The following is a 15110-nucleotide window of genomic DNA, read 5'->3' on the forward strand; positions in this document are numbered from 1 at the left end:
TTAGCTTTACAAAAAGGGTTGAACTTCTAATGTTTCGCTTTTGTTACTAGTTTCATAAATAGTGTTGTAACGTTACAGCAATACATTTCACACATTTAAAGGGTGTAAGTCATTAACTAGAAAGATTAGAAAATGTATCCTTCCTATTAATAATAAAAACAAAACATGACACATAATAATAATAATAATAATAATAATAATAATAGATTCAATTTATATAGCGCTTTTCACGTACTCAAAGCGCTTTACATAGGGGCACAAAAATAGATAAACAAGAAAAAATAAAGTTGATGGGGCTAGAGATAGTGAGTGATCTAGGGGTAGGCAGAGGAGAAGAGATGAGTCTTGAGGCGGGACTGGAAGATGGTGAGGGACTCAGAGTCACAAATATGTTGGGGGAGGGAGTTACAGAGCCTGGGAGATGTCCTGGAGAAGGCTCTGTCACCTAGGCTGTGGAGTTTTGATGTGGGTGGAGAGGAGACCAGCTGAGGAGGATCTGAGGGCCCGGGGGGGTTGGTAGAGGGAGAGAAGATCAGAGAGATATGGGGGGGCCATATGGTGGAGAGCTTTGTAGGTGAGGACCAGGAGTTTGTAGTGGATCCGATGTGAGATGGGGAGCCAGTGGAGATTCTTGAGGACTGGGGTGATGTGTTGCCACGCTTTAGTATGAATGAGGAGACGGGCTGCTGCATTCTGGACCAGTTGGAGTCTGTTGATGCAGGTGGTGGAGATGCCGGCGAGGAGTGAATTGCAATAATCAAGGCGGGAGGAGATGAAGGCATGGATGAGTCTTTCTGCAGCGTGAGGTGTGAGGGAGGATCTGATCTTTGCAAGATTACGGAGGTGATAGAAGGAGGTTTTGACAGTGTGGCGGATGTGGGGTTCAAGGGAGAGGGTGGAATCAAAGATTACGCCAAGGTTGCGGGCCTGGGGGGAGGGGGAGACCGTGGTGCCGTCGATAGTGAGTGTGGGGGGATTTGCGAGTTTACTGAGGGTGGATTTGGAGCCAATGAGGAGGAGTTCAGTTTTGTTGCTGTTAAGTTTCAGGAAGTTATTTTGCATCCAGAGAGTAAGTGAAGACAGGCAGGATTCAATGTGGGAGAGGGGGGGGGGGGTTGTGGGGGGATTTGGTGCTGAGGTAAATCTGGGTGTCATCGGCGTAGCAGTGGAAGTCCATGGAGAAATGGCGGAGTAGCTGACCAAGGGGGAGGAGGTAGATGATGAAGAGGAGGGGGCCAAGTACAGAACCTTGGGGAACACCTTGTGTGACGGTGTCTGTGGCAGATGTGTGGTTGTGAAGTGAGATCTGTCGGAGAGGTAGGAGTGAAGCCAGCTAAGTGCAGTTCCTTCGATTCCGAGGTTGCTGAGTCTGGTGAGCAGGATGGTGTGGTTTACAGTATCGAAGGCTGCACTCAGGTCAAGGAGGATGAGGAAGTTGAGGGAACCAGAGTCGGCAGAGATGAGGAGGTCATTGAGGACTTTGAGGAGAGCGGTTTCTGTGCTGTGGAGGGGGCGGAAGCCAGATTGGAGGGATTCAAAAAGGCTATTGGCGTGGAGATGGGATTGGAGTTGTGTGGTGACGATGCGTTCAAGGGTTTTGGAGAGGAAGGGGAGGTTGGAGATTGGGCGGTAGTTACTGAGGGAGGAGGGGTCGAGACCAGGTTTCTTGAGGGTGCGGGTGACAGCAGCAGATTTGAAGGCAGAGGGGACAGTTCCATGGGACAGTGAGGAGTTGAAGAGCTTAGTGAGGTAAGGGCAGAGAACGGGGAGGCAGGACTTGAGCAGGGGAGTGGGGAGGGGATTGAGGGAGCAGGTAGTAGGTTTGGAGGAGCCTATAAGTTTGGAGAGTGCAGGAGGGGTAATCAGGTCAAAGTGGGTGAGACGGCAGTGGGGAGGAGGTGTTGGGAGGTCCAGAGAGATGGGTAGGGGAGAGGCCATTGAGTGTGCAGGGGGGTTATGTACAGGGAATAGTGAATGGTTGATTGCAGTGATTTTGTCGGCGAAGAACTGGAGGAATGAGTTGCAGAGATCTGGGGTGGAGGTGGAGAGGGTGCTGGTCCGCGGTTTGAGGAGGTTGCTCACTGTGGAGAAGAGGGTTCTGGGGTTTTGACAGGGGTCAGAAAAGATGGCGGAGAGGTATGCAGACTTGGCGGCGGTGAGGGCGTCTTTGTAGGCAGTGAGGTGGAGTTTGTAGGCTTGATAAGGATAAGGAATATCATATCATATATCATAAGGAATATCTTTACCACACTGGTTAAACCCCAATTATGACATGCATTAGGATCAAGTAATTTCAAAAGAAAATATGTTGCTTAACATGAAAAACAACGGGGTGAACAAGAATCCCAACCCTTATGTCAGGTTGTGCATCTGCAATCTGGAATTGCAGTGATCTTATTGTTCACAATGGGCTTGTTGAAAAAGGCCTTCCCAACTCATTGTAATGCCTTGGAGACGCCTCTGTCCATTCATTTATTGGTCAGATTATTATTATTTCAAACTGCTTCAAATACCCCACACCCTTACTGTACACCTCCACGCCCTCCCTGGGGAGTCACCATGTATCAGGCATGGAGCTTACAGCCCCCACGCTGCTGCTCTGGGATTCATCCCAAGGGAAGTCTGTTTGCACCTCTTGGTCCACTTAGTCAGCGATAGGGTTCACGTAAAATTGGGAAGTACCATCTAATACGGGCTCCACCGATGTGGATCCCTTGCTGACTTGCTCGGATAGAACCTCCTGGACCAGCTGATCTGTGCCCTGTAGCTTGATCTGTGAAAGAGCTGCAAGACATTTAGAGGTTGGTTCCGATTTTTTGATGGGTTTGGGTTTTCCTTTCTTTTTAGGAAGACGTTTTGAGATTTTGCAGGGGATATATTCATGTATTGGGCCTGGGAGGGATTCAGGTTCTGGAATATATTCTGGGATTGGTTCAGATTCTCTGACCTTGGGTTCAGGAAAAGCTTCTGGTACTTGTTTGGGCATAGATTCAGGCTCTTGAGCACATTTTTGAGTTGGTTCTGATTCTGTAATGAGTTCCGGTTCAGCATCAGGTTCTGGTGAAAAACATTCTTGGATTGGTTCTGACTCTGTGATGAGACTGGGTTCAGCAACAGGTTCTAGTGTAAAACATTCTGGGATTGGCTCTGACTCTGTGATGAGACTGGGTTCAGCAACAGGTTCTGGTGTAAAACATTCTGGGATTGGCTCTGTCTCTGTGATATAACTGGGTTCAGCAACAGGTTCTGGTGTAAAACATTCTGGGATTGGCGCTGACTCTGTGATGAGACTGGGTTCAGCAACAGGTTCTGCTGAAAAACCTTCTGGGATTGGCGCTGACTCTGTGATGAGACTGGGTTCAGCAACAGGTTCTGGTGTAAAACATTCTGGGATTGGCGCTGACTCTGTGATGAGACTGGGTTCAGCAACAGGTTCTGGTGTAAAACATTCTGGGATTGGCTCTGACTCTGTGATGAGACTGGGTTCAGCAACAGGTTCTGCTGAAAAACCTTCTGGGATTGGCGCTGACTCTGTGATGAGACTGGGTTCAGCAACAGGTTCTGGTGTAAAACATTCTGGTATTGGCTCTGACTCTGTGATGAGACTGGGTTCAGCAACAGGTTCTGGTGTAAAACATTCTGGGATTGGCGCTGACTCTGTGATGAGACTGGGTTCAGCAACAGGTTCTGGTGTAAAACATTCTGGGATTGGCTCTGACTCTGTGATGAGACTGGGTTCAGCAACAGGTTCTGGTGTAAAACATTCTGGGATTGGCTCTGACTCTGTGATGAGACTGGGTTCAGCAACAGGTTCTGGTGTAAAACATTCTGGGATTGGCTCTGACTCTGTGATGAGACTGGGTTCAGCAACAGGTTCTGGTGTAAAACATTCTGGGATTGGCGCTGACTCTGTGATGAGACTGGGTTCAGCAACAGGTTCTGGTGTAAAACATTCTGGGATTGGCTCTGACTCTGTGATGAGACTGGGTTCAGCAACAGGTTCTGGTGTAAAACATTCTGGGATTGGCTCTGACTCTGTGATGAGACTGGGTTCAGCAACAGGTTCTGGTGTAAAACATTCTGGGATTGGCTCTGACTCTGTGATGAGACTGGGTTCAGCAACAGGTTCTGGTGTAAAACATTCTGGGATTGGCTCTGTCTCTGTGATATAACTGGGTTCAGCAACAGGTTCTGGTGTAAAACATTCTGGGATTGGCGCTGACTCTGTGATGAGACTGGGTTCAGCAACAGGTTCTGGTGAAAAACATTCTTGGATTGGTTCTGACTCTGTGATGAGACTGGGTTCAGCAACAGGTTCTAGTGTAAAACATTCTGGGATTGGCTCTGACTCTGTGATGAGACTGGGTTCAGCAACAGGTTCTGGTGTAAAACATTCTGGGATTGGCTCTGACTCTGTGATGAGACTGGGTTCAGCAACAGGTTCTGGTGTAAAACATTCTGGGATTGGCTCTGACTCTGTGATGAGACTGGGTTCAGCAACAGGTTCTGGTGTAAAACATTCTGGGATCGGCTCTGTCTCTGTGATATAACTGGGTTCAGCAACAGGTTCTGGTGTAAAACATTCTGGGATTGGCGCTGACTCTGTGATGATACTGGGTTCAGCAACAGGTTCTGCTGAAAAACCTTCTGGGATTGGCGCTGACTCTGTGATGAGACTGGGTTCAGCAACAGGTTCTGGTGTAAAACATTCTGGGATTGGCGCTGACTCTGTGATGAGACTGGGTTCAGCAACAGGTTCTGGTGTAAAACATTCTGGGATTGGCTCTGACTCTGTGATGAGACTGGGTTCAGCAACAGGTTCTGCTGAAAAACCTTCTGGGATTGGCGCTGACTCTGTGATGAGACTGGGTTCAGCAACAGGTTCTGGTGTAAAACATTCTGGGATTGGCTCTGACTCTGTGATGAGACTGGGTTCAGCAACAGGTTCTGCTGAAAAACCTTCTGGGATTGGCGCTGACTCTGTGATGAGACTGGGTTCAGCAACAGGTTCTGGTGTAAAACATTCTGGGATTGGCGCTGACTCTGTGATGAGACTGGGTTCAGCAACAGGTTCTGCTGAAAAACCTTCTTGGATTGGCGCTGACTCTGTGATGAGTTTGGGTTTGGCAATAGGTCCTGTTACTGCGTCTGAGATAGAATCAGGTTCTGGAAGACATTCCGGGGTTGCTTCTGTTATGAGTTTTGGTTCAGTAACAGGGTCTGGTAGTAGATCAGAAATTGATTGAGGTTCTGGAACATATTCTGTGCTTGGCTTTGATTCTGTGATTGGCTTAGCTGCAGGGATAGGTTTTGGTTCTTGGTCTGGGAAGGAATCAGGTTGTGGAAAACATTCTGGGGTTGGTTCAGATTCTGTGATGAAATTAGGAAGTACATTTTCTGGGATGGATTCAGGTTCTGGGTTGCAATCAGTGTCTTGTTCTGATTCTGTAATGGGTTTGGGTTCAAAAATAATCCCTGGTTCTTGGCATGGGATACATTTGGGTTCTAGAAGACATCCCAGTGTTACTATTCCTAGGGGTTTGGGTTCAGGAACTGGTTCTGCTAGTAGATCTTGGAAGAAGGCAGGTCCTGGAAGAAAATCTGTGCTTGGTTTTGATTCTGTGATTAGATTAGTTTCTGGTTCAGGTACCTTTTCTGGGATGGATTCGGGTTTTGGAATACATTCTAGGGATGGTTCAGATTGTTGGAAGGGTTGGGGTCCAGGAACAGGCTCTGGAACTTTGTCTGAGATAGGTTCGGGTTCTGGGATAAATTCTGGGGTGAGTTTGGCTTTACAAATTCCTTTTGGTAGCAAGCTTGGGATGGGGGCAAGTACTGGAACACATTTCCTACTGGATTCTGATTCTGTGATGCATTTGGGTTCGGGAAAAGGTTCAGTTTCAGTTTCTCTATTGCATTCTGTACTAGGTTCTGATTCTGTGAGTTTGGGTTGAAGAATAGTAAATTCTAGGGATTGCCCCAAATCTGTGATTAATTCAATTGGTTCTGATTTTGTGAGTTTGGGTTCAGGAACAGCTCCAGGTAGTGGGCAAGATATGGTTTCAGCTTCTGGGATGCATTCTGGGGTTGGTCCTGATTCTGTGATGAGTTTGGGTTCAGGAACAGGCACTTGTACTTGGTCTTGAATTGATTCCGGTTCTGGAGTACATTCCTGGGTTATTTCTGTATCTGTGATGAGTTTTGGTTCAGGCGTATTTACTTGTATTGCGTTTAGAATTGATTCAGGTTCTTGAATGCATTCTGAGGTTAGTTCTGACTCTGCAATTTGTGTGGGTTCAATAACCGGTTCTTGTAGAAACTGACTTGGAATATATTCTGGTTCTGGAATATAGTCTATATTAATTTCTGTCTCTGGGTCAAGTTTGAGAGATGTTTCTTGTACTTTACATGGCATATGTTCTAGTGTTGGAATACATTCTTGGGTTGGATCAGATTCTGTGAGTTTGGGTTCAGGCATAGGTTCTTGTAGTTGGCCAAGGAGGGCTTTAGGTTCTTGATTACATTCTGGGGGTATTTCTGTTTCTGTGATGAGTTTGGTTTCAGAAATTGACTCTGGTACTGGTTCTTGGATGGATTCCGAATCAGGATCTGGAATTGATTCTAGGGTTGGTTCAGATTCTGAAAAGAGTTCGGATTCAGGAACAGATAGTTGTACTTGACATGGAATATATTCAGGTTCTGGAACACATTCCAGGGTTATTTCCATATCTGTGATGAGATGGAGTTCAGGGACTGGTTCTTGTACTCTGCATTCCATTGACGTGGGTTTTGGAATGCATTCTTGGATTGGATGTGATTCTGTGATGACTGTGACTACGGAAATATACTCTGATCGTAGATCTGTCATTGATTCAGGTTCTGTAAGGTATTCTGGGTATATTTCTGTATCTGTGATGAGTTTGGGTTCAGGAACTGGGTCTGGGATGGATTCCGGTTCTGGAATAAATTCCGGGATTAGCTCTGAATATGATCGTAGCTCTGAAAGTGATTCAGTTTCGGTAATACATGGTGGGGTTATTTCTGTACCAGTGATACGTGTTGGTTCAGGGACAAGTACTGGTACTTGGTCTGGAATGGCTTCCGGCTCTGTGATAAATTTCGGAATTGGTTCTGATTCTATAACGAATTTGGGTTCAGGAATATGTTCTACTAATAGATCAGTGCTTGACTCAGAATCTGGAATTGATTTTAGGGTTGGTTCTGTTTCTGCAATGAGTTTGGATTCAGGAACAGATTGTTGTACTTGACATGGAACACATTTAATGGTTATATCCATATCTGTGATGAGTTTAAATTCGGAAATAGACTCTGATCGTAGGTCTGTAATTGATTCAGGTTCAGTAACGTATTTTGGGGTTATTTCTGTATCTGTGCTGAGTTCGGGTTCAGGAACAAGCCCTGGTACTTCATCTGGGATCGATTCAGGTTCTGCAACACATTTTGAGTTGGGTTCTGGTTCTGTGATTAATTTGGGTTCAAGAATAGGTTTTGGAAACTTATCTGTGATGGATTCAGGTTCTGGAATGGATTCCAGGGCTGGTACAGATTCTGTCATGAGTTTGAGTCCAGGAACATTCTCTGGTAGGAGAGTTGTGATGGATTCTGGTTCTGGAAAAAAATCTGTGTTTGCTTCAGATTCTCTGACCAGATTGGGTTCAGGTACAGTCTGAGGAATCGGGTCTGGCTCTTTCAAAGGTTCTTTTCCAAATACACTGGTGTCCTGGAGATCAACTGCCAAGCCCTGAGGCTTGTGCTGCTCAGGCACTTCAGGGTATGGAATAATGCCAAGTGCCTCTGGGGCTGCAAGAGCCACGGATTGCAGCTCTTCGCTAGCTTCTGCAACAAGTCCCACGATTAACTGAGATGCCTCCTTTGTTACAACAGGTATGCTAGTCAGGATGTCTTCCGGTAAGGTCTCCAGGGGCCTAGTGACCTCAGGTCCCTCTGACTCCTGCTCAGGAGCTGTACCCTCTTCAGACTCCTGATTGGTGGGAAACACCTCATCATCACTGACTGGCTGTATGAGCCAGCTGAACACGTTTCCCATGGCTCAATCTGTACACAGGAATGTTTTGGTGTGAATTCGATGCCATGCAGTGCCAACGAGACACAAATGTGTCAACACTTGATTTCAATGTAAATATTGCTTTGCCTTTATCACTTGACAACTACCACTCACCTATTGTTGGCCACTTGATGCACACATGCAACCAAACTTCATGCAGTTTTATGTTCAGAAACACATTCCCTGCCTGCAATGGTGTTGGGAGACAGTCTGTTACAAGGCAGGTCCTTAGCAGCCTACTTTTAGGCTTGAAGAGGATAGAGGATAGTAAAACACAATTTGCAGTAAACGTTATAAAGCAATAAAGACCATTGCCTCATACTATGGACACTTAGGGGTTGTTCTGTAAACAACTTTTGATACTTGATACTCATTCCAGAAAGTAGGTTGCGTTAATCTCGTAATTTCGAATGTATTTAATAATTTATCAAAGTTATTTAATAAAAAGAATATTAAAAAAAAATTAATTAGATATCGTATATATAAGATCCACTTATTCTAATAAATGACACAGTAAGAAGATCTCAACAGATCAGAAGATCAAAAATTACTGATTGATAATCTGTACATTTATTTAATTAAATGCCTATGTTCCACATGTAAACTCAAACAAATATTCAAGATCCAAGTTAGAAAAGAAAATAAGGCCTTCCATTTGGATAAAGTTGTTCAAACATTTTAATCAACCAACCTTGAGACTTTTGGAGCAAAGTATTCGGGAGACACCTCCGAGAAGTTGAGATGGATAGATGTACAATGTTCCCAAGACATAGTCCGAATGAAAACAGGGTGTGCATAATTTGATTAATACTCGGATGAGAACTGCGCGTTGACGTCAAGTTGCGCCCAGAAATGAGTGCATGTTAGGATGAGAGGAGATCATGAATTGTAGCGTAATTCCTGGTCTACTGCAACGTCATTTCCGGTATCTTACTTCCTATGAGCTTTGTACGCTAGTAAACTGTCTCCAGAGAGAGACAATAGCAATAACAACAACAATACGGCAAATAATGACGTATTCTTTCAATAATCATACTACAAAGCATTATCCGGACCGGCCTTATCCGAGGTCCCTCCATTTCTCTCGCTTCTCGCCTTCTATCCCGTATCACCGAAAGTCCCGCCCTGTCTCGCCAATAACGCTCATTTAGCGCACCCCGTTCCAGGGGTTTGGCGTTAGATGAGACCGCCTTGGAACGAGTTGAAGGGCGCGTGCACCCCACACAGCACTCCTCCCGTCGTAAACCCTCTGGCATCATAGGATGGATTCACAATTAGCACATCAGATTTTGCCTGATGATCTAATGACAAATTGCTATTTTCAGAGGTGAATGTGTTTTGTGTACTTAATCATATGGATATTAATGTAACATAGCCTACCTAATGTATTGTTTGTGTCATTCGTTTCATTTTTGAATTAAGGAAAATGATCCTAACGGGAGCCCATAGCCTATATTGTAAGCATCCTTAACGACTCAAATCTTCCATTTTAACGACTGGTCTGTATTAGACCCATATCTGTCTAGTCTTATAGAAGGCAATGAACCCCATGGACAAAAAAAATAAAAATAATTTAATTATTCGATGGTTGGCCAAGTGCAAGGGACAGTCAAACCGAAACTGGTCAGTCACTCCTCCCACAAACTCACAACTGATGGCCTATTATAATAATAGTGAAACTAAACTTTTCAGTCGACGTTTGTCCATCTGCGTAGTAACTTAAAATCTAATTAAATATATTTGATAGTCCAATCATTAAAGTAAAAAAGTAATACAGAGTTGTATGTTTAAGTCGAGTAAAAAGTGAATGTTGTAGGTCTACTCTTGCTTTTTATTGTCGAATTTTATCCAAATGCCAATATCAAAATACAGTGCTTAACAATCAATGTTTTGTTATGATGTACAAAAAGTGATATTTGTGCACTTTCTTGATAAAATAAGCTATCCTGGTTTTATTTGTTTTGCTTGTCTTAATAGATCTTCCCGTGTGTGTGATCACAGCTAAGATGACGAGATGCAGGTTGTTATCGCTGTCTAAAAAAGGTAATGAACCCTTGGATAAAAAAAATTATAAATCAATTATTCGATGGCCAAGTGCAAAGGGCGATGGTCAAACCGAAAGGGACAGTCACACCTTCCACAAAGTAAACAACTCACAGCTGATATAATCATCGTGAAACTAAACAGACCTTTCCAGTTAACGCTGTGGTCCATCTGCGCAGTAAGTTAAAATCTAATTAAATATAGCCTAGTTGATAGTCCCCCCTCCCTGTGATCATTAAAGTGAAAAGTATTATTGTATGTTTAGGTAGTAAAAGGTCTATTTTGTAGGCCACTCTTGCTTTTTAATATCGAATTTTATCAAAATGCCAATATTAAAATGCAGTGCTAAATAATATATGGTTTGTTATAATGTGCAAAAAGTAATATTTGTATATCCCTTTCTTGATCAAATGAACTATCCTGATTTAGTTTGTGTTTTGCTTGTCTGAATAGATCTTCCCGTGTGATCTCAGCTAAAATGACGACATGCAGGTTGCAATCGCTGTCTTTGGCTCTCCTCATTATTTGGACACAGATGATTTTCGCCCTCTTCGTATTTGCAGCTGTTTTCATCGATTCCAATGAAGTCACCATAAGTCCCTTCAATTTCTGTTCAAAGGGACAACACGGCAAAATACTATCTTGCCAAGCACTTATATCAACCGTCGTAATCAGAGCTTTTGAGACAACTATGATCACATCAAAACCAGCTGTTATCCTTTGTCTTTACGTCCCTGTGGTGCTTGTGCCCTTTGCTCTGCTGAGCTCGCTGCTATCAGACGGTGCGGGCTCCAGCGTGCTGCGGCTCAGCATGTGGTGCCAGGCTGCCGCCAGCGCCCTCAGCCTACTGGGCTTGGTCTGGTTTGTCGGACTCCACTGGGCCTATGCCAGTCCATCAGCTATGACCGTGTACTACTACTGCTGTGTTTTAGTAACCGCTGAGTTGGCCGTTACAACGTATCTGAGTTATGTGTTGTGGAGGAAGCTCGATCACCAACAACAAAAGCATGCTTTCCACCAGTGTTGATGATTGTATTCTCGTTTCAACCTCATGAAATTATATTTTTGCACAGATATTTCTTACAAAATCGCTGCTCCTTTCAAACTGTTATGATACAATACTGTTAATTAAAAAATAATTATGGCATTATGTATACCAGTGTTTGACAGTGACCACCCTATGCTTTTACAATCTTTAATCTTTTATGGCTTTCATACAAATAAAATAATTACATTTTAGCTAAAGTGCCATTGCTTGTTATCTCTATATTTGGACTTCGGTACAAACATGGAAGTCTAGAGTGCCATGGTCCCATTCCATCGCAATTAACAGGAAACTCAAAAGAACACACCCCAGATGTTCTGGAGAGTAACAACGTAGTTCACTATGTTTCTAATGAGGGTTACCAATTACCAAATCATTTTAAGTTGATAAGGGTTATAACAGTAATAGGCAAGAACTGAGGCGTGTCCTGGAATAGAGTTTAATCCTTTGTGAAGAAGATTTCCCTTACAAGCTTGAACGAGTCGTCCTCTTCGACTTCAGTGGGCGGAGACTCAGCAACCACTGTGGGGCCTGTTTCAGGTGCAACCGGACTCTGAGAGTCTCGAGCCTGTAATGACCTTTGACCTTCAAACTGTTGTCTTTGACCTTCAGACTGTTGTCCAGAGAAATATAGGTGGGGGGATAATGTCTGTGCATCTTCTACAGTGTCCATGTCGGTCTCTGAAATGTAGGTTCTGTCCTGATTATAGGAGCTAGAGGATTCACCCAAAGTCTCTTCTATTTCTTTAGAACAGTCCTGGATTCTCATAGCGCTTGCCAGCCTTCTGTCTCCATTCACCTCCTGTCACCCGGGGCAAAAAAGTAATAACATTTCAATATGTGAGAAGTTGTTTTGTTTTTAAAATGTGTAATACCTTTGGTTTAAACTCCATTCAATTAGAATGGCGCGACCTAGTGGTTGTAAAGAAAAGCGTCACTTGCCCCATGGCTAATAAATGCAATCGCTGCTTCAACAAGCTCCTTCTCGTTCATGCAATATACCGTTCTGAAAGAAATACACCGTTGTTTTCATTAAAGGACAATTAAATATTCAAGCAAGTATTACACACATACATAGCCTACATACATACATACATACATACATACATACATACATACATACATACATACATACATACATACATACATACATACATACATACATACATACATACATACATACATACATACATACATACATACATGCATACATACATACAATACAACTATATTATGCAACGCACGTTAAAACGTATCCAACATTACCGTGAAACCTTTCTAATGTTCGTCATTGCCTGATTTGGTTTCGCCTTCTCCTTTAGCGACATCCAAGACGGCAGTTCCCTCTGTCGGTCGGTCATAGTTGACACCTATGGTTGATATTCGCGTAAGGGATGTGTACAAGGACCGCGCATCAAAGTATCAAGGGAACATTGACCAGCAGATACTTATGTTTCTATGAAGGTAGGCCTATGTCATGGGAAAGCGAGACAAAAGGCAAACAAAGAACCAGCTCCACTCGGCGAAAACGCATTCAGTTAATTTAAGCTAGAAGATCTACAACTACAATCACGGAATCCTAATCAAGTTATTGGAAACCATGCTTTACCTAACAAATGTATGCCCGTAGTCGAGATGGACATGCAGGAAAATACAACACGGATGTGAGTATTTTAAGTTGACCGTTAGATGGCAGTAGAGCCCCTCACATCTGTTTGTTATTCTTTGTTTGACCATATTATGCAAGAAGACTTGATTTGGTATTAGAGATTTCAGTAACTGCAATTTAAAGTAGCCTACGGATTTACTTTTAAATACACTCAACTAACAGAAAATATTGTATTTTATCTTAGGCTACATTTGACTATTATTAATTTTAAAGAATTTTCCTTATCATTATTGATTTGACTAAATTGCTGGTAACCACCCCCAAACACTGCCCTGCATGCAATGCCACCACCATAGCAAACTCACAAAACCGCACTCTTATCTTAGTCTATCTGTCTCTTGCCCTCACTAGCTCTCGTTTCAGACCCTATTTTGCTCTCTAACTTTGTGCCCAAGCTCCCAGTCTGTTTAATTATCTCTCTAAATTATCTCTCTAAATCCGTCACACACAAGTGCTTAGGCCTTAGTTGCAGCTTTGTAGATTTTACCAAATTAAAAACCAACCCCATGTATGTTAACAGTCAGAATCCCGCACACTGTAATTTCCCTAAAGCTCTCGAGTCTTAGTCATTTCAGGAAAAGCATGTAATCATGCCTTCAAGATTGAAGTGGTATCAAATGAAAAAAAAGGCTGAAAATCTCTCGCCTTCCTCTAGGGAATGTGCCCATGAGTAAAAAATATTCATTCCGGGTGTTTCCTCAGGGAGGACAACATTTCAAAGCAATCAAATACAGAATTTCAGACTAAAATATCTTATACTTCTGAATGAATTGAATGGTTTATTATAATAATATGGATTTTACATAACAGCGTATCTTCATGATAAAAATAAACGCAATTTGAATGATAAATTGTGTTTGCATAATTGTGTTATCATCTTGTAGGATTATTATAAATGAGTAATCTTTGTGGTCCATAAAGTGGCATTAACTTCATCCTCCCCCTGGCTAGCTGGCACATAAACAGATCAGACTAAGAAGATTTCTCTCTGCAGAAGAGTGGCTCTTTTCCTTCCCTGCGTTGAACTTTGCTTGAATGTTGGATAGTTCTGCAGATAACTCTTGGGCCATCTGATTTATAGTGCTGAATATCTCCTTTGTCCAGCCTTTTGTGTGGTTTTTCATTGGTTTTCAAATGCCGGGTATATCACGGGTATAGGGCAGGTCGCTGGTCATCAGTCTCTGGGCCCCTCTTGGTTGGTGGTGTGTGAAGAGATGCTGGGTCAACTTCTACAGACCTCGCCTCACCGGACCTCTTCCTGATCTCCATCACTTGTGTACCAGCATCTCTTCATCCTCTGCTCATTCGGAAGGCCATGTGAGAACTAGACTCATCTGGCGGGTGCTAAGCTTATCCCTGTTTGGAGTCAGGGTCAGGGCCATCTGTCTCCCTAGAAAGGATGAAATAGACCATATGGTGAGAGTGTCAGATCTGAGACCTTTATTAGCATTTTCTCTTTCAGTAAAATTCCATGAAAACGGTTCATTCTATCGGTATGTTGGCATGAAATGACTGCAGGTAGAAAACAGCCCTAATCCTCTGGGCCTAGCTGAAAGGTTAAACCTCCCTCAGATTCTACGACTATTATCTTATTGGGATATGCCTAGCAGTAAATCAAAGATGCCGTAGGTATGATTTAAGAGCTATAATTGGAATGTCATTTAATTGAAGTGCCAGAGCCGTCAGTCATGCTCTGTAAAGTATCTGTTCTTGTTGACCGTGTGTCTTCCTCTGTTTGAAGCAGTTTAGATTTTAGGCTGCTCACAGCTCTTTTCTGAAGAATCAGGACATCCATCTTGCCCAATCACAGGTCATCTCATCTCTGATCGCCCACGTCAGACCGCTGGGACTCTGGGGCCAGGTGAGGCGGCGCACCTGTTGCACAAACTAACCATCACCATGTTAACTGTTAGGGCATTTAGCAGACGCTTCTATCCCAGGGACTTACAATAATAATTACATTTGTCAGAAGAAGGTGAAACAATATATCGGGGGAAGGAAGGAAGGAAGGTAGGAAGGAAGGAAGGAAGGAAGGAAGGAAGGAAGGAAGGAAGGAAGGAAGGAAGGAAGGAAGGAAGGAAGGAAGGAAGGAAGGAAGGATGGAAGGAAGGAAGGAAGGAAGGAAGGAAGGAAGGAAGGAAGGAAGGAAGGAAGGAAGGAAGGAAATATAGTTCCTAAATATATTTTTACAGAGAAAGTAACCCCAGAATAGTACAGTAATAAACTACTTGGGGGGGATTTACAGTTAAAGATAAAGTGCCTTCTTA

At 43.3% G+C, this 15110-nt stretch overlaps 1 protein-coding gene and 1 long non-coding RNA gene across 2 annotated transcripts; both read right to left on the minus strand.

Annotated features, from left to right (window-relative positions):
• Nucleotides 1–5685: 5685 nt before the first annotated feature.
• LOC130389144 (proteoglycan 4-like) lies at nt 5686–9005 on the minus strand. Its single transcript, XM_056598814.1, has 4 exons — nt 8778–9005; nt 8201–8273; nt 6839–8076; nt 5686–5745 (listed from the first exon to the last, which is right to left on the minus strand). The coding sequence occupies exons 3-4, from the start codon at nt 8066–8068 to the stop codon at nt 5686–5688; spliced, it is 1290 nt and encodes a 429-aa protein (XP_056454789.1). The 5' UTR covers nt 8069–8076; nt 8201–8273; nt 8778–9005.
• Nucleotides 9006–9854: 849 nt separating this feature from the next.
• Nucleotides 9855–12882, minus strand: LOC130389741 (uncharacterized). Its single transcript, XR_008896589.1, has 3 exons — nt 12784–12882; nt 12441–12544; nt 9855–12180 (listed from the first exon to the last, which is right to left on the minus strand). It is a non-coding gene; the product is annotated as an uncharacterized LOC130389741 (long non-coding RNA).
• Nucleotides 12883–15110: the final 2228 nt, after the last annotated feature.

The sequence above is a fragment of the Gadus chalcogrammus genome, chromosome 9, assembly GCF_026213295.1.
Source record: "Gadus chalcogrammus isolate NIFS_2021 chromosome 9, NIFS_Gcha_1.0, whole genome shotgun sequence".
Taxonomy (NCBI): Eukaryota; Metazoa; Chordata; class Actinopteri; order Gadiformes; family Gadidae; genus Gadus; species Gadus chalcogrammus.